The sequence below is a fragment of the Pipistrellus hanaki genome (genome assembly GCF_964339955.1).
Source record: "Pipistrellus hanaki genome assembly, chromosome: 20".
Lineage (NCBI taxonomy): Eukaryota > Metazoa > Chordata > Mammalia > Chiroptera > Vespertilionidae > Pipistrellus > Pipistrellus hanaki.
The window spans coordinates 7644797-7664620 of NC_140522.1; the positions used below are offsets into that span (position 1 = coordinate 7644797).

General features: G+C 45.2%; 1 protein-coding gene across 1 annotated transcript in view; it reads left to right on the top strand.

The window, feature by feature from the left end:
- The window catches only part of USH2A (usherin), a gene marked incomplete at its 5' end in the record, with an annotated part of 394535 nt that overhangs the window by 263132 nt on the left and 111579 nt on the right, over positions 1-19824 (top strand). The window contains 5 exons of the mRNA XM_084868505.1: positions 5669-6297; positions 10199-10533; positions 11888-12010; positions 16246-16409; positions 18879-19088. Of these exons, the coding sequence (XP_084724631.1) occupies positions 5669-6297; positions 10199-10533; positions 11888-12010; positions 16246-16409; positions 18879-19088 (1461 nt within the window). The remainder of the gene's footprint in view (positions 1-5668; positions 6298-10198; positions 10534-11887; positions 12011-16245; positions 16410-18878; positions 19089-19824) is intronic.

The following is a 19824-nucleotide window of genomic DNA, read 5'->3' on the forward strand; positions in this document are numbered from 1 at the left end:
TCCTGAATTCTCCCACCAACATACTTAATTTTCTGTCCCAAACTTTCAAGGATGGGTCCAGAGCTATTTACTGAACAGTATGCTCCAATTCTGGAGGAAAAGGCGTTCTTACTAATGTAAACTCTCTGATCCTGATCTCAGAAGAATTGGAGAAAAATAGTTTCCCAATTTTGATTCTCCTACTCTCAGATGACCAAGTAGTATCTTTTCCATTTCCACACCTACTGGTCTTCAGCAATTCCTTTTATTAATCAACTAGAGGCCTGGTGCACAATCGAAGCCAGCTGGCCGGGGAGAGGGACTGCAGGAGGTTGGCTGGCTATGGGAGGTTGGCTGTGGGAGCACACTGACCACCAGAAGACACTCCTGCATTGAGCATCTGCCCCTGGTGATCAATGCATATTATAGCAACCAGTTGTTCGGTCAACCAGTCGTAACAGTTGCTTAGGCTTTATATATATATATATATATATATATATATATATATATATATATATATATATATATATACTAGAGCAGTGTTTCCCAACCTTCTCTCATGATGAGAATTACCTGGTGGAGTTGTTAAAACACAGATTCCTGAATCCCAACTAAGAAGTGCTAAACTAGAATTTTTGGGAACATATAGGTAAAATTGTATACTTAACTAGTGCTCTAAGACAGATTTTATATACAGAGCACTAAGTTAGGTATGCAATTTTACCTATATGTTCTCAAAAATTCTAGTTTAGCACTTCTTAGTTGGGATTCAGGAATCTGTGTTTTAACAACTCTACCAGGTGATTCTCATCATGAGAGAAGGTTGGGAAACACTGTACTAGAGGCCCAGTGCATGAAATTTTTTCATGGGTAGGGTCCCTATTGGCTGCCGGCTGCGGGCAGGGGCCTCCCTTCCCCCCAGCTGCCTGCTGCTGCTAGCTGGGACCTCCCTTTGGATCCACCTTAGCCTGGTGTCGCCTGCTCACCTGCTCCACCATCCCCTTTGCAGTACAGCTCTCATCAGGGCCTGTTGGGGCCGGCAGCACCCGTTGCTGATGTCATGTGCCACTCCACTCCTTGGTGGTCAGCACATGTCTAACTCCTGGTCAGTCGAACTCCTGGTCGAGGGGACAATTTGCATATTAGCCTTTCATTATATAGGATATACATGTATGATGCCTGTGCTACCAGCCCTTTTCTTATTTCATCAGTTGCCAAGGAGCTGTGTGTTCATTTTGGTGTAAAATCATGGTGCCCAGTCTTCCTCTTTGTTTTTGGATACAGCTGTTGATCCCTTTTCATCATCATCAGATTAATATTTCTCTATCTTTATTTTATTGGTCCTATTACATGTAAGTCTTTTATGATGAGCTGTCAGAAATCCTGTACGCAGGTAGTTGGGGTATAAATAATAAATTGATGGAAAGATTTCATGATTAAAGGGATGCAGGACTCCATCAGTCTCACTTCTGCTAGCATATCAGTGGTGAATATCAAAAGGCCACGTTAACAGCATGTAATATATTGCTCTGTGTGATTATACATCCATATATTTGCCACCTTGATTTTTAATTCATTGGGAAATTCCAGGGATATTCATTTGTGGAGTTGATATCACTTAAAAAAAAAAAAAAAAAGGCTTTGAAACTGAGTGAGTTTTTAATGAAAATAGTGAAAAGTTGCTTCAGGCCAACAATGAGGACATATCAGGGAGACTGAGCAGTTGCAGGTGACTCATAGCAAGCGAGTGTAAAAGAGGTGAAAACCACGGAACGTTAGACACACACAAAAGGTGTGAGTGGGCCCACCCATTCATTCATACACACAGTTGCATCCATGCACATGTGTGCACACACACCTTTCCCAACATACATACCTGAGCGCGAAAATAAATAGGCAGACCTCTTCGTTAACAGCTTTGTCTAAGGCTGGGGTTGAGCTTCTGAGGCCGTGGAGCAAAATAGTTTCCCATAAAAGATAATTTCATTTGCCAAAATGAAACTGCTTTCCGTTACTGGCGCTGTTAATGAAATGGCCTGAACTCCGAGTCTGGATCTGGACCGAGAAGATGCCCCATTCCCAGCTCCGGGGTGGGGGGTGGGGGAGCAGTTCTCCGAACAATTGCACCCCAGTTGAGGCCGGGCGGGCTTGTTTCTGTCACTGGCCAGCTGAGCTGTGTGGCTGTCATACTTCCCAGTGACAGCTGCATTGACAACATGTTACACCCCACATTGATTTTACAGTTAAGCGGCGGATGGTGATATATTGGGATTTTAAGAATTCAGCTGAGAGGCTGACTTTTGCCTTTTATCATTCCATTAAAATTTTATAACCATCTTTTTCATGTCATTTCACCCATGAATTCTTCCCTTTAGGAAGTGATAGCTACCACCCCGGGCATAACTTTGCCCGTGTTCGGAGCTTTTTATTGTACTAGCCAACTGCCCCAATTACAGTTATTACGCATGTTTTACATAATTGTGCTGACCCTTTCCACCACGCAGTCGCATGCCGGTTGATTTGTATATAGAATAAGACGATCCGGCTTATCCTCTTAAAGCTCATACTTGAACCCATGCCAGGAGTCGGATTTTTAACACTTCCCTGGCCAGTGGAACTAATTAAGCCGTTTTCAGATTCCTCTCCTGAGTCACACGAGTTTAAGGACCCTCCTTGTGACAAGAGCAGGGAACCGACTCAGAAAGGAGAGCTCATAAAATGTGCTGGCTTTTAGAGGGAGGGGGGCGAAATCATAAAGTTGACATGGGGCATCTTTTCTTTCCCAAGAGAAGAGACCATCTTGAGGGAACGCCTGTGTTCTGTGGGGGCTTGAAGTCCAAGTTCATCTCATTATCATGGCGGTTTCCCTCACCGCACTAGCATCTTCTTTGGGAGAAATGAAAAGCGTGTCCCCATCAAAACAGATCAAACCGCATCCTTGTTGTCTTCTTCCCCTTGAAAAGTTCCCAGTTTGATATGCACATATGAGAAATAATTATGCAAAATCCTGGTGAAGCCCTAATAGGAAATATTCTGAGCTGTAAATATATGCTGCTCGCTATTTATTTATTTATTTATTTATTTTGTGAGGGAGGAGGGTGGCATGGGGTTAGATATAAAAGCCTTGAATCCAGCCTTGATTTCATGCACCCCAATCTCAGAGGACTTAGTTTCGCAAAACAACATTGATACCTTACAAGATTCGTGCTGGCATTTTGCTGGGAAATAGCCAAATTCGGATGACACGTACGAATAAGAAAGGAATTCCTATTTTGATGTAGTGGGCACTTCTGTATACCGGAGGACAAACGTAAGAAACGTTGCCGTGGTTTTAAGAAAGCTTTCATGTGGAAGCTAGTGTCAGACTAAAATGCCAAATGGGGTCCCTGCCAGGGTGCCTGGGCATGTAGGGTTTTTCTCTTCCCATGGGTGCATTACCGAATCGTCAGCAATGACTTGATGTCAGAGTTAGTACTGTACATCTTTCCTCTCAAATAGCCATCTCAATTCAACCATCAGTCCAGGGGGTGACAAACACATGGACCACGTTGTATGACACTGGGCTTACATGGACCGTATTGTATGACACTGGGCTTACATGGACCGTGTTGTATGACACTGGGCTTACATGGACCCTGTTGTATGACATTGGGCTTACATGACCAGCTATCTTGTAGTCGCTGTTTTTGCAAAGCAGCTGTCACATTTAAAACTTAAATCTCAAGTATCACACTGAATCGCGTGTACGTGCACGCACGCAATCATTGCTGTTTGGAACAATTACTAAATCCAATTTAAAAAAATATATATCTAATGTTCACAGGGGAAAAAAATCTCATAAATGTCAACATCGCCATGGGCAGAAAAAGGGGGGATCGGGTGTATTCCTGATCTGCCGCAGCAACGGAGAGATTCCGGGCCCTCGGTCTATAAGAATGCTAAATGTTCCGGAATTACAGCTGTTACCGATCAGTGATTGAGCAGATTTGTGTTATTGCACCGTGTTCCTGCTTGTACCTGGAGAGCCGTAAAGCCTCCGTATCATAAAAAGCACCTGCATTTTAAATGAAATTTCAATTGAAAAACTTAACAGCCCTTCACGCGGCGGAATTTAACGCAGCCCAGCAAAGCTTAAATAACACTCTGCCTCCGCGGGCTGCGTGCGGGGGCCCCGCATTCAAGGTGACTCGATGGTGGCGCGCGGGCGAAATTATTTACAATTAGGGGATCTCTCTGGAGGGCCTGGGGGGTGTTCTTGGCACCTCGCGGGCATCTGGCGGGCCCTCTTCAGTATGCACGGGGCCTCCCGATCCTCCCCGGTAATTGAATCAGTCAGGATGCTGAGCGGAGCGAGCACAAAACCCGCTCCCCCAAAGGTCAGCGCTGCGCATTGTTTATTTATCAGCAGGTGAAAGAGCTCCATCGGCAGCTTCTGTCAGCGCCGCCATAAAAAATCACCTGTAATATTAACAGGGAGTAGATAAATCGCCAAACACGGCCGGGAATGATAAACAGAGCTGGGCGGGACGTGGACTGTAGAGTGAGAGACATGGGGTGGACGGGAAGGGGATGGGGGGGGGAGGGGGTGACTGGGCTGTAAGCTGTGGGTATGTTAGGATGGTGTTATTGATTATAATTACTTCCTGGGGCTCTAGAGGGGGAAAAAACGTGGCAGGAGCTAGAACTTGGGGTACCACTGCCCTCCTGTCTCTCTCTTCTCTGAAGCCTTGATTTCCAAAAGGAGTCCTCATGCCCCACCAGTGTGGCTCAGTGGTTAGCTTCCACCTAGGAGCCCAGAGGTCTCTGATCTGATTCCTGGTTCGATGACAAGGTTGGGGCCGCCATGCCTGGTGTGGAGGCGCAGGAAGCAGCTGATTCTCACCGTGGATGCGTATCCCTGTGGCTGAAATAAAAAAAAGAGTCCTCAGGCTATTTCTCACATGAACTTTAAGAAAAAGACACGATTTTGGATAAAGGCATCTTAGAAGGGAAAAGGACAGCTGAGCTCAGTGCTTCTCAGCAAGTCCTTCTGGTTCATTTGTGAGCAAAGCCGTCCCAGTCCTTGTCCTGATGCTTGGCTTTTCTTTTCTCTCTCTCTCTCTCTCTCTCTCTTTAATATATTTTATTGATTTTTTACAGAGAGGAAGAGAGAGGGATAGACAGTTAGAAACATCGATGAGAGAATCATCAATCAGCTGCCTCTTGCACACCCCCCACTGGAGATGTGCCCACAACCAAGGTACATGCCCCTGACCGGAATCGAACCTGGGACCCCTCAGTCCACAGGCCGACGCTCTATCCACTGAGCCAAACCAGCTTCGGCTTTTTTTTTTCCTCTTTTTTAAAATATATATTTTATTGATTTTTTTATAGAGAGGAAGAAAGAGGGATAGAGAATTAGAAACATCAATGAGAGAGGATCATCGATCAGCTGCCTCTTGCACACCCCCTACTGGGGAAGTGCCCGCAACCAAGGTACATACATGCCCTTGACCGGAATCGAACCTGGGACCTTTCAGTCCCCAGGCTGACGCTCTATCCACTGAGCCACACCGGTTTCAGCCCGCCTTGACTTCTCTCAAGCCTTCCATCCATGCCCTTGTGGGAGCGCCAGTGCTCCTTCTGGATGTTCTCAGGAGATGGGGACGTTCTGAGCAGGATCACTTATGGGTTTCACTCATCCCTGTAGGGCCCGGGCCTGTGGACCCCCCGATGCTCCTGGCTGTGGACTCGAGAGCGATGCTGGTCACCTGGCAGTGCCCTTCAAAGCCCAACGGGGTCCTCACACACTACAACGTGTGCCAGCGTGGCCAGCTCCTCCTGGCAGCTCCTGGAAATGCCACCAACCGCACCGTGACCGGCCTGCACCCGCACACCGCCTATGCCTTCCAGGTAGAAGCCTGCACCGCCGAGGGCTGCACCCGCTCCCCACCGTCCCGGGCCGTCTGGATGCCCCCCGCCGCCCCGGAGGGCATCCCGAGCCCTGAGTTGTTCTCCGACACCCCGACATCGGTGATCCTGTCCTGGCACCCCCCTGCCCACCCCAACGGCCTGGTGGACAACATCACCCTGCAGAGGAGGGTCCCAGGGGAGGAAGGAGCCAGCGTCTTGGTGACTCTCCCTGGAAACGGTTCCACGCGGTACATGGACAGGACTCCGGCCCTCAGGCCCTGGACTCAGTACGAGTACCGGGTGCTGATGAGTACGCTCGGCGGGGGCACGAGCAGCAGCGCCTGGGCGGAGGTCACCACCAGGCCCTCCAGGCCCACAGGGGTGCAGCCCCCCGCAGTGCGGGTGCTGGGCCCCGAGGCAGCCGAGGTAAGACCCTGAGTGTTCTGTCTTGCAGACACAGGCCTGACCCAGGATGGACTCTGCGTCGAGCAGAGCCACCTGCTGACAAAGCGCGCACGTTGGTGGTGGTTTGCACTCACTGGGTTTTGGCCCTTGGCCCAAATGCTCCTGAACGCGATGCAGACCTTTCATTTCTCCCCGTGTCCCCGTAATTATACCTCGTGGCGATGCTTGCACGGGCCCTCGCACACCTCAAATACTCTGAATACCACGATGGGATGCTTAGCTTAACCGCCACGCCAGGTTTAAATAGAGCAGAGAACGAGAGGGGCCGGGGAGACACGGAGCCCTGCATTAGCATAGCAACCCAAGTCCCAGCGCCCCAAATTCGGATATATTTCCTTAATGATCAAAGAATCAAAACGATGGGGAGAGGCATTAAATCGGGGCATTGCCAGGCGATCCAGAAAGCGGTTCCGTTATTCCCCCTCCATCCTCCGGGGAACGCTCCAGAGGACGGGCTAACTGCCATTGTCTTGGCTGGCATACAAACTCCATTCAAGGGAAATTAGTGTAACCAAACAGGAGGGAGTTGTGTAGCTTCGGAGCCTCTTTTGTGTAAATACACACATGGTTCCATGGCTCCGGGCTTGTCGTCCTGCCAAAAGCCTCGCTACAGTAGCTTGCTCACCAGAGCACAACACAAAGGACATTTGCATAAACAGCAAAGTTCATCTGTTGAAATTATGACTTGGATCGACGTGGCGCCCGCGTGCGCTCAACCTCCACCCACACCAGGCCCTGGGTGATGCTCAGCAGGGGGAACTGGAGGAGACATTTGATTTCAGCCCACACGCTCGGTGCTATGTTTAAAAGCCTTCATGGCTTGGTTGCCATATGAGACTGTTCAAAGCAACACCTGTTTCCGATAGGAAGATCAAGACTGTGTCGAGTTCTGCGGGTAACACACCAGAAGGAAGTTTTTTGGAAGTCCATGTCAGGCATACAGTGTTTATTCTACGTATTGGGCAATCTTAAGAATTGTTCTTCACTCAAAGTAAAAAAGAAAAACCCCAAACAAGCCAGGAATTGTTAATCATTCGGGAATGTGACTATTTGAAGAACTTGGGTAGCAGGCCCCATCCATATGACGTGACGCCATCACGTCCCTTATACAAAGGCAGAGCTGTGTGATGGGCATCATTCTGGATTCTCTCCAACAGATATTTCATAGGCGGGCCTGGAAAAAAGAACAAATGCTTTTTTTTTTAATTTTTTTAAAATATATTTTATTGATATTTTACAGAGAGGAAGGGAGAGAGATAGAGAGCTAGAAAATCAATGAGAGAGAAACATTGACCAGCTGCCTCTTGCACACCCCCTACCGGGGATGTGCCAGCAACCAATGTACATGTCCTTGACCAGAATCGAACCTGGGACCTTTCAGTCTGCAGACCGATGCTCTATCACTGAGCCAAACTGGTTTCGGCAAGAACAAATGCTTTTAGAAGAAGGATGGCCCAGTGCACAATTCTGTTTCATCCAATCATCAGTGATGATCAAAAAGTCTCTAAAGCAAGTTGCCTGGATTTATTTTTTTTCCTTTTTCTTTCTTTAAATTCCCTCTTTTCTTTGATTGTGTGACCTCATTCAGGAACGAAGCAATACCCAAGGCTCTGCTTCTCTGCCCACTCAAGAGACAGATCAGCTGAGTCTCTCAGGCTGTCACCAGGAAAGGTGGTGTCACCTGGATCGTGCCCAGGCACGGCTTTGCGAAGGGGTGTACTTGAACCAACGTAAAAAGAATGGAGTCTTAATCATCATTCTCGCCTACTTTTTTTGTTAAAATATTTTAAATTAATTTTAGAGAGGAAGAAAGAGAGAGAGACATCAGTGATGAGAGAGAATCATTGATTGCCTGCCTTATGCATGCCTCATACTGAGGCTCAAGCCTACAAGCCTGGCATGTGCCCTGACATGGAATTGAACCGTGACCTCCTGGGTCATATGTCAATGCCTAACCACTGAGCAACACCAGCCGGGCTCTTGTTATTTTTTTTTTTATTATTCCCTTCTGACTTTGATTTTGTATGAGATTACAAATGTAGAAAATTCATATACCCATTTGCAGAAATGTGTCTTTTAAAAATTTTAAATGTTTGCATGCTGAGGCAAAATATATATTTCAGTCAGCCATAATCACAGTTACTTACTGAGCTCTGCGGGCATGGCAGTACATGGGACCCAGACTTGGGCCTGCTCTCAGGAAGCTTATAGTCTATTTAGGAGCTGAAAGATAGACTCTAAAATGTCAGGGACATCGAGAGGCATCAATAAGAGATGAACGAGGGTGGTGTACGTATGAGGGCTATTTTTCATGGCCTGTGCACTTTTTTTCCAGGGTCTTTTTCCTCCAAGAACATGAATGTGTTGCGATATGCCTCTGCAGCATTTAGCCAGAACAGAAAAGGACCCCTGCACATGGGATTCCATATCAAGCATTGTTGTTTCGTCTGATGCTCAAGTCCATGAGTTAAATAGTCATCTTTTGCTCGCCTTTGTCAAAGCTCTCTGTACATCTCTTATCTTTGAGAATAGACGTTGTTGTTGTATTTTTACTTTCTACATTATGCACAAGTGAAATATAGGCCTGCCTATGAAATATCTGTTGGAGAGAATCCAGAATGATGCCCGTCACACAGCTCTGCCTTTGTATAGGGGACGTGATGACGTCACATCTATCGATGAGGCCTGCTACCAAGTGTGCAGCCTCAGAAAATGCAAGCAATGATCCCCCATCGCCACCCAAAAATAAAGTAAAAGTAGTTACACTTTTAGAGGGCACGCTCATGATGTGAAGCAAGGGGTTCTGACGTTTCATGTAATTGAGTTATCAACAGGAAGATGATTAGCCCCTGCTGCTCACTGCCCCGTGGATGCACATGGATGTGTGAATTGTCTCCGTGTGTGTTCTGTGTGCGCCAGGTCCCCCACCTGGCGATGAGTCACCAAGGTGTGTACTGGTCTGATGGTCTGGAAAGCCAAACCCAGGGAAAGGCACTTCCCTTAGTTCTTGGAGATTGCTAATTGCCAAACCCTCACCTCTGTCTCATGCAAAAATAGGCATTTGCACCCGACTGGCATGCCTCAGTGGTTGAACAGTGACCCATGGACCAGAAGGTCATGGTTTGATTCATGGTTCAATTCAAGGTTAGGGCACATGTCCAGTTTGCAGCTCGATTCCCAATAGGGGCTGTGCAGGATGAACATCATCATTGATGTTTCTATCTCTTTCTTCCTCTCTCCCTTCCTCTCTGAAATCAATAAAAATATATATATTTTTTAAAGTAGGTATTTGCTGAAACTGTTTTGGCTCAGTGGACAGAGTGTCAGCCTGCAGACTGAAAGGTCCCAGGTTCAATTCAGTCAAGGGCATATATCTTGGTTGCAGGCACATCCCCAGTAGGAGGTGTTCAGAAGGCAGCTGACCAATATTTCTCTCTCATTGATGTTTCTAGCTCTCTATCCCTCTCCCTACCTCTCTGTAAAAAAAAAAAAAAAAAAAAAAATCAATAATAGATATATTTTTTTAAAAAGTAGGCATTTAGCCAAGACCGGTTTGGCTCAATGGATAGAGCGTCGGCTTGGGGACTGAAGGGACCCGGGTTCGATTCCGGTCAAGGGCATGTACCTTGGCTGCGGGCATATCCCCAGTAGGGGGTATGCAAGAGACAGCTGATTGATGACTCTCTCTCATCGATGTTTCTAGCTCTCTATCTCTCCCTTCCTCTCTGTACAAAATCAATAAAATATATTTTAAAAAAAAGTAGGCATTTAACAAGCAACTTCACTGAAAACCAGACAGAGCGACATTCCAGTCCTGGTGAACTTCAGTTGCTCTGTTCCTGATTCTATTGATCTTCTCCAGGTCACGTGGAAGCCCCCTCTCATCCAGAATGGAGACATGCTCAGCTACGAGATCCGTATGCCCGACCCTCACGTCACAATAACGAATGTCACTCCTGCAGCGTTAAGCCACGTCATCTCTGGTCTGACTCCTTTCACCGATTACTCGGTCAGCATCGTGGCTTGCTCAGGGGGGCGTGGGCATCTAGGAGGATGCACAGAGAGTTCTCCTACCCACGTTACAACTCCCCCCTCCCCACCTCAAGGTGTGCAGCCGCCGTCCGTGGTTCCACTCAGTGAATCGAACGCTGGGGTTTCTTGGCAGCCACCATCCAGGCCAAATGGACCTGATTTGAGGTAAGAAAAAGGGCCTGTGCTTTGGATTTTGCTGTGGGCTCATCTCTCCAGGAAGGAAGGAAGGAAGGAAGGAGGCTGTAACTCATGTATGAACATAGAATCAATTCCTTATCGGCTATCCCCCACTCATAAATTTCATACAATTGCATTTTATGTATCTTGACTTAGATGGAACCGTACAAGTTCATCAAGATAGAAACTTATTAATTTTTAAATATGTTTTTATTGATTTGAAAGAGAGAAGAGAGGAGAAGGATAGAGAGATAGAAACATCGATGAAAGAGAAATTTCCATCTGTCTCCTGCACATGCCTCCTACTAGGGATCAAGCCTATAACCCGGGCATGTGCCCTGACTGGGAATTGAACCAGCAACCTCTTGGTTCATGAATTGATGCTCAACCACTGAGCCACACCAGCCAGGCTATATCTTAATTTTGTGAAAAACTAAAAACCTGTGAAACATCAACCGTTATTCTGTAATGATTTTTTACATACTCCTTCCCTTAATTTTCAAAGTGTATTTTTATTATATGTCAGGAAAATTTGATGCATGTTCTAAAGGACACATTTACACAAATGTGTCTCAAAATCCCAACGCCAGCACATAATTCTTTGGAATATTGTGATTACCTGGGAATCTGTAGAGAATGTGGTAAGGGGTACAGATAGCCAGAAAGAGAAGAGTGGTTCTGAACTGGCTTGACCCTTCACCAAGATTGTGAAGTTAGTAATATTATCACTTTATAAAGTAATGACGGTTGAAGTTTTAGAAAATCATTAACTTTATAAGCATTTTGTATTTCTGCTTTGTGTGAAACTGGCAAGAAAATCTTGGCAAACCTGACATGCAATAAATCTAAAGTGGGACCATTCTCACGGATGGCAGAAAAGTGCGAATGTAGTTGATGGTTTCAAAATAATTGCCTATTTGATGCTGAAACCGGTTTGGCTCAGTGGTAGAGCGTCGGTCTGCGGACTGAAAGGTCCCAGGTTTGATTCCGGTCAAGGGCATGTACCCAAGTTGCAGGCACATCCCCAGTAGGGGGTGTGCAAGAGGCAGCTGGTCGATGTTTCTCTCTCATCGATGTTTCTAGCTCTCTATCTTTCTCCTTTCCTCTCTGTAAAAAATCAATAAAATATATTTTAAAAATAATAATAATAATTGACTATTTGAAACTTGAGTCAGGAAAAAATAATAATTTCAGAAAAAAACACACACACTGTAATCATACATGAAGATGTGTTCTTTACATTTCCATGCACACATCACATACTCATCCCAGGAAACACCTGAATTCTGGCAATAACATGAGTTGAGATAATCCCAACGTTTCTGCTTGTCTTTTGCTTTAGATACGAGCTTCTGAGACGTAAAATCCAGCAGCCACTTGCATCAAATCCCCCAGAAGATTTAAATCGGTGGCACAATATTTACTCAGGAACCCAGCGGTTTTATGAAGATAAGGGTCTTAGCAGGTGAGATTACAAAACTATGAAAACAAGTGCTAGCACTGAGCTCGGAGCATGTTGAATAGTTAAGTATCGCCGCGTCTTCCCGGTGAGCGCGTGTTATCAGTTACGCAGTGAAACGTGTTTGGTCTCTATCTGCCCCGTTAGTCATGGGGCTGAAACAGACAGACCGCTTCACATTTGTGTCTTAAAATGAGCCTTTGGAACTCAAACTTGGGGTTACTTACCGCCTCTATGACAGCTCCAGCAAGACATGAAAACGTAAGATTAAGAGGAATTTGGCAATCTTGAACATCTATGAAACTGGGGTAACAGTGGGCACTCGTCAGATGTCTGCTGTTTCTGGAGAATAATTGTTATAAGTCACTGATACAGTCCACGGAAATTATTTGGTTAACAAGCTGGGCACTTGAGAGAATTCAGTCTAGAATTGGGAGAAATGAGCAGTAGCCAGCAGACAATGTCAGATTGCACAGAGGAGTGGGGAGACGTGGATGCTGGTCCATCCTGTGAGAGCACTAGCTTGGTAACCTTAGTCAAGTCCCTTATTTTCTATGGTTTCCCTTCTGTTGTCTATGAAATGAGATCTAATGGGATTGGGTGATTTCTACCCTTTCACGAGTCCAAGCAGCATAATTGAATGTTAAAGCATCATAGGTAATCCTTTAAGAAAACGTTGCAGACACGTTTCCTATCAGGTTACTTCTGTAGACTCAGCACTGAGTAATTCTACTTGAATACTGTTGAGAGCACCGGCCTCGGGTCCCACCGCCTCCTCACTGGGCCTCTGTGCTCGGTCCACATTAGCATTTCTCCTGGCTCAGCTCACGTGCACCCCTCGCTCCCCAGCTGCTCTCATCGCTATCATCTCCTTGTCTGAGTGATCATCCTTTGAGTCTTAAACTAGAAGTTTCCTATTGGGCTCCCCCGCCCTCTCTCTTCTTGGATTGAATCTGCTGAAATAGCCACCCATTCATTCCTTTAAATTATCTACTCAGTAAGTAAACAGATTAAAAACCAGCATCTACACTGAACCTGGTTTTCTACTTCACTTGAATAATAGCAACTGAACCTTGAGAGGTGTATGGTTCTGGAAATAAGATTTTCATATATATTATGTTTTACAAAGAAAAACACCATAGTCATGTTTATAATGCAACAAGTTTGCCATTTTCTGTGTATTGGTGAAGGAAGGGGCTTGAGGATGGTCTCAACAAATTAGTCATTTAGGGAAGAACTCTTGGGACAGTCCAGATTTTCTAAATTGGCCTTCAAACAATTGGTTTTACTAGTTACAGTATAGACCCAATATAAGTATTAGTTCACTGTTCAGATGTCAACTGTTTCCTACAGGATTTGAAATTGTATATTTTTTCAAGACAAACATAGGGAACACAATATTTTGAAAAGATATACTTCAGTTTTGCATGAATATGTATATGTGAAGCATTTTTCTTTGAAAAGTATTTATTATTAGCTAAGGGAAATGTTCTATCCTATATAATAAAATCTTAATATGCAAATCGACTGAACTGCAGAATGACCGGTTGCTATGATGTGCATTGACCACCAGGGGGTAGATACTCAACACAGGAGCTGCCCTCTGGTGGTCATTGCGCTCCCACAGGGAGAGCACTGCTCAGCCAGAAGCTGGGCTCACGGCTGGCAAGCGCAGCAGGCTCATGGCTGCAGGTGGGCAGTAAGGAGTGAGGGGCCCCAGACTGTGAGAGGGTTGCCTGCCAGCTTAGGCTCTGAGGGACTGGGCCTAAGCTGGCAGGTGGACATCCCCCGAGGGGTCCAGGCCAGGTTGAGGGACCTCCCTCTCCGAGTGCATGAAATTTGTGCACCAGGCCTCTAGTTTGATAATAACAACATCTAAATCCATCTCAAAAACCAATATACCTGAAGTGACTTTAAATACACTGTAAGCACACTCACATTCTTTTCAAATGTAAAGTAAAATATGTATAAACTGACAGAGTCATAGGTCTGTATACTTGCATAAAGATTAGGCTTTAGGTACAATGAAAACAGTGTAAGGAAGTATTTTATCTAAGAGATTTCAAGATCCTATTTCCTTAAATTTTAACTTCACCAGGAAAGCTAAAGACATCAAGTAAGATGCCTACCGATTTCTCATTTAAATAAAACATGAGTAGTGGTGAGAATTTAATATGAGAAATGAGGAAACTGGAGACTCACTTAGTCATGTTAACTAGTTGTGTGTCCTTAGGCAAAGCCACTTACCTTCGAAGGGCCTCAGTTTTCTTATCTGTAAAATGTGGCAGCTAATTTTATTATTTGAAGCAGATAAGCTCTAAAGCTATCTCTAAAATTATAATATCACTTTGAAAATGGTCATTCTAATTACACATATCTATGTGACCTACATTTCTTTTACACAGTCATAAATTGTGCATTTCACCATTCCTAAATTATGAAATAGCTTTGTGTACCACTAGAAGACATAGGACTTATAAAATTTATTTACAATTCATCTATTTTTTGCCAGCTGTTGCCATTAATTTCACTTATAGAAAAGAGCCAAAAAATGACTCACTTTAAAGTCATAAAGATTACTTAATATATAATATTAGATATATGGAAGAAAAATTCAAATTTTATAGGAGATTAGGCACCCTGACCTTAGCTAAATTTCTTTTAAGCCATGTTGTGGAGTAAAACACAACTAAAAGTGTTTTACTCAGGGGGGAGAGCTAATGAAGCTGAGGTCTCAGGTTCAATTCCCATGTGAGCCATTAGCTTCGTTTCATTCGATTGTCACAGAATGAAACGAAGCTACCCTCTTAACCCCAATTCCCCATCCTTCCAATTCCTAGTAGTGGTGACACAGGAAATTTGGTGAGACTGTTTGGATGTGTAAGTAAAAAATCTATCTCCTCCACTAGAAAAATACCTCAAGTTTAACCCAGTGATATGCCAAGACAAGACAGATCAGCTTACCAACCGTTGGCGTTACTGCTATCTTCCCTATGATAGTTAGAAGAGCTGTCTCCAGGATCAGACTATCCATGTTTGAATTTGTACTCCCCCACCTACTATTTTGACGACTTAAACAAATGATTTAACTCCTTGAGCCTTTCTTTCCTCCTTTTCAAAATAGGTCTCACCGAAACTAGTTTGGCTCAGTAGATAGAGTGTCAGCCTGCTGACTGCAGGGTCCCGGGTTTGATTCCAGTCAAGGGCATGTACCTTGGTTGCAAGCACATCCCCAGTAGGAGGCACGAAAGGGGCAGTTGATTGATGACTCTCTCATTGATGTTTCTAACTCTATCTTTCTGCCTCCCTCTCTGTAAAAAAATCAATAAAAAATATATATTTTTCAAAATAGGTCTCATCATAGCACTTTCTAGTAATTGTAAGGAACTAATGAGATAAGACATGTAGAAACATTTTAATACACATTAAATAGCCAATAAATACTATTATTACTACTTCTCACGTGTCTTAGTCATGTAGATTATTTATCACTTGCTAAAAACCATAGCCCTGTTGCCTTTGGCTCAGTGGATAGAGCATCGGGCCTCTTACTGAAGGGTCCCAGGTTCAATTCCATTTAATGTGTGACTTGGAAACTCCCCATCACAGCCTCAGGCTTCCTCCACCTACAAAGCAAGATTCCGTTTCCAAAGGGTTAACTCAAGTTACTATCTTCCCACCAAGGCAGACTAGGGCTCACTGTGGCCAGACTCTCAGCCATTGGGGATTGTTGCTCACTTCCTTCCCAGTTAGGATTTATATAAGGGTTTCTCTCTCTGCCACTGAGATGTGGGCAAGGAGCATAGGTATAGGAAGAAGATGGTAGGAGAGATTCTGACATATGAAAATGGGTGAGTTTCCATAAAGGGGACTGTGAAACTCTAGATGGAATGCAGATAAAAGACTGGCTAGATTTGCACCTGCAACTTAAATGGGTCTTAATCCTCATCACTTCCCAAAGCAGTGCGAGGGGGAGATGATAAAGCACACTGGTTTACTAGCCGTCTGTGCTTAGTGGTCCTAATAAATGTTTTCCTGAGCCTTTAGTTAAGGCTCAAGAATTACAAAAAATAAGGATGTGTGTGTGTGTAGAAAAAGAAGATAATGTACATTGTTAAGAGGAAAAAGAAAATTGTGCATTTTGTGCAGAAAAAAAATCCTGTGTTTTGTGAGGAACAAGGAAATTGTGTCTTGTTTCCTGTGAAAGACATTTATATGTATCTCTTCTACAAACCTTGCAGGTTCACCACGTACGAGTATAAATTTTTTGTCCACAACAGCGTGGGTTTTACACCGACCCAGGAAGTGATGGTGACCACGTTGGCTGGCCCTCCACAGAGGGGAGCCAGGGGCTCCGTGACTGCCCTCAACCACTCGGCCCTGGACGTGCGGTGGGACAAGCCAAGTAAGCATGCTGCTCACCGTGTGATAATTTCCCCTGAACACACGATACCACCGTGAATCTGAAATGAACAGGTTCCAAAGCCAACACAACAATAGCTGAGGTCCCTGTGCTGTTCCTCAGAGGCTGCCTCTCTCCTCTTCCCCCATCCTCCTGGGCCTTCTCTCCCTTGCGCTGTCCCTTTTGGGTTCGACTGCAGCTGGGATGGAAATGCCCCGGTATCCATTGGGAACAGCAGCCCATTGTATGGGCACTTCCCTGCAGAGAACTCGGCCCCCCATCTTGTTACTCATACTGTATTAGCGAGAGCCGGTTCCTAGGGTGGCAGTAATGTGAGTTTTCCCAGTGTGTCATCCTCAACCCTGGTCATAGGCGGGATTCCAGCCCGAGACAGGAAAGGGAGCCTGGCTATCAGCCAGGATGTGCTTCAGTGACACAGGGCCCACCTGGCCCCATTCAGATCACCTCTGTGCAGGCGGTTAGGAGGGTTTGCAGAGGGATCCAGTCAGTCTTCCCCTGCAACTTTAGAAACTGCAGGAGCTGAAATTTCAGATCTCCTTGGTCGGTAGAGGAGCATTTAAGAGCTGACCTTTAATTCACCGAGATCCATTATCTCCACCAGAAAATAACAAAAATGCCAAGCCAGTGTTGCTCAGTGGTTGAGTATCAATTTATGAACCAGGAGGTCATGGTTCAATTCCTGGTCAGAGCACATGCCCTGGTTGTATGCTCAGTCCCCAGTAGGGGGTGTGCAGGAAGCATCTGATCAAGGATTCTCTCATTCTTTGATGTTTCTATCTCTCTCTCCCTTCCTCTCTGAAATCAATAAAAAAAAATATATATATAATCATTCCTATTAGCATAACTTCAAATCTGGCAAGTAATTGAATTAAAACTTGCTAGATTGTTACCAAATTTTGAGAAATACTGGACTTGCAAAGCCCCAATTCAAGTATACGTGTAACGCAAGAACACTGCACCCACTCGGGTTGTCTCCACTATAATACAGAAAGGTGTGAAATTACTCCCCATTGGGATTCTGATCCAGTCTTGGGTTTTGTTAAAGCCTAAGAGGAGACACACTTTCTATTTCATTTTAGAACCTCTGTGTGAATCTGCCCCAATGTTGTATCAGTTATGAATTGAAACCAGTATCCGGTGACATTCATTGTAAATTAAAATTAGTACCGGTTATGTTGATCTACGGTGCCAGTAAGTCACCCAATTTTTGAAAAATTCTAGGTTTATAAGGTCTTAGGAGCCCCTTCTTTTGGAATCTTAAGCCATTTAAATGAAAGAATGTCAGTCAGTTGACACTTATGATACCCTCTGAGACACCTCTGGGGAAAATACACAGTTTTTATCTGGAGCTGGAGTCTCATGTACAGTAGAATATATTTTCTCTCATCTCCCTCTTCCTCTCTAGTTCTTTCCCTTCCTGGTCCATCTTTTTTTTTTTTTTTTAATATATTTTATTGATTTTTTTTCAGAGAGGGATAGAGAGTTGGAAACATTGATGAGAGAGAATCATCAATCAGCTGCCTCTTGCACACCCCCACCTGGGGATGTGCCCACAAACCATGGCACATGCCCTTGACTGGAATCAAACCTGGGACCTTTCAGTTCTCGGGCCAATGCTCTATCCACTGAGCCAAACCAGTTCTGGCATGCCTGGTCCATCTTAAGTGCCTCCTCATAAAAGTAGACACCCTCTGCCCCAGCTGACATTTGGATGCTTCCGTTGGGGTCCGGCCGCTGAATTTCCCACTGTAGGCCCCTCCTGTAGACCTGCAGGCCTGAAGAGAGCCTGCTTATAAAAACTGACAGGCCTAATAGATCTAACGCAGCTCTCTGAGGTTCATTACCTGGTCCATCCGCACCTCTGACCTGCGGGATGTAGGCAATGCAATCTGCTGATATTCCCACTCACACCGTAGACATGTTTCCGGTAACTGTTTGTGGGTGCCAAGGTCAACTCATGGAGGCGGGTCAGCGATGGGAAGGATTGTTGCATAATCATTTTCCTCCCTATGCAGCCTACTCTCCTAAGGATATTAACTAGTCATGCTTCTGGGCAAGGGCCATCTACTTCTTGTGATGTTAATAATTGTTCTCTTGCCAGGCTGGCATAGCTCAGTGGTTGAGCATTGACCTTTGAACCAGGAGGTAATGGTTCAATTCCCAGTCAGGGCACATTCCCGGGTTGTGGGCTCCATCCCCAGTAGGGGACATACAGGAGGCAGCCAATCAATGATTCTCTCTCATCATTGTTTTTATCTCTTTCCCTCTCTCCCTTTCTTTCTGAAGTCAATAAAAATATATATTTTTTTAATTGCAGCCATAAGGAAGGTTCCCTATGCTTTCTTTCATCCATTCTAGGAGTAGCAAATCATAGAGTTTATTCTGTCTTTTCCCCCATGAGGCCCTTTTAGGTCAGCCACATTGAAGGTGTTGTGTTTTTATCGTTAACAGCTTTTCAAGACCTACAAGGTGACGTTGAGTATTATACGCTTTTTTGGAGTTCTGCTACCTCCAACGGATCTCTGAAAATCCTCCCGGATGTAAACGCCCATGTCCTTGGCCACTTAAGCCCAAACACGGAGTATCGGATTTTGATCTCCGTCTTCAACGGCGTCCACAGCATCACCAGCGATGCCCTGTACGCAACCACTCCCAATGGGGGTGAGTCCAGGTTTCAAGGGATGCTTGCTCGGGCTTCATGGATGCGAGGGAAATTGATTGATGCTCGCCGAGGCCGAGACCAGTCATCCCTCCATTATAAAATTTCCGGCGTCGGAGGGAAGGGGGTCAGGGCTAAAATCTTAAGTGCTTGCTGTCATCGAGTGGCGGATCAATACGCGGTCCCACTGAGACAGCGGGCTGGGCTCTCATAATGGGACATTAGCCCCGTTTGCTCCTGTTCTATTCCGAGGATGCTCAGTTTGGAGCCGAGTTCCCATCAATACATGGTGACATTTAGAGACTTTTTTTTCCCCCCTCCCCCCAAAGATTTGCTCTGAGGAACAGTATGCTTTTCAACGAGGCAGCCAGGCCCAGCGAGGGCCCTCCCTGAGTCACCAGACATGGTGGGTGGAAGTTCAGCCCCTGAGAAAAATGGCCTGTGACTCACTCCACAGCCGGCTAGCGACGGGGAGGACGCAGGGAAAAGCAACTTGTGCATCTGAAATGAGTTCCGAATGGTCCTTCTAATCTTTTTGGCTTTCTAAAGTCTCATTATAAACATTATAATATCATTACCTCCCGGGCAAGTGTTCCAGGTCATTAGGAGAGCGCTTTGAGTGAGGGACCCATTTCCCTCAGAGGAGGCAAAGGTCGGCACCTTTTGTTTATAAAAGAGAACGGATCACAAGGACGATTTTTCAACCAGTTAAGATGGGTTCTTAAGATAAAAATAGGT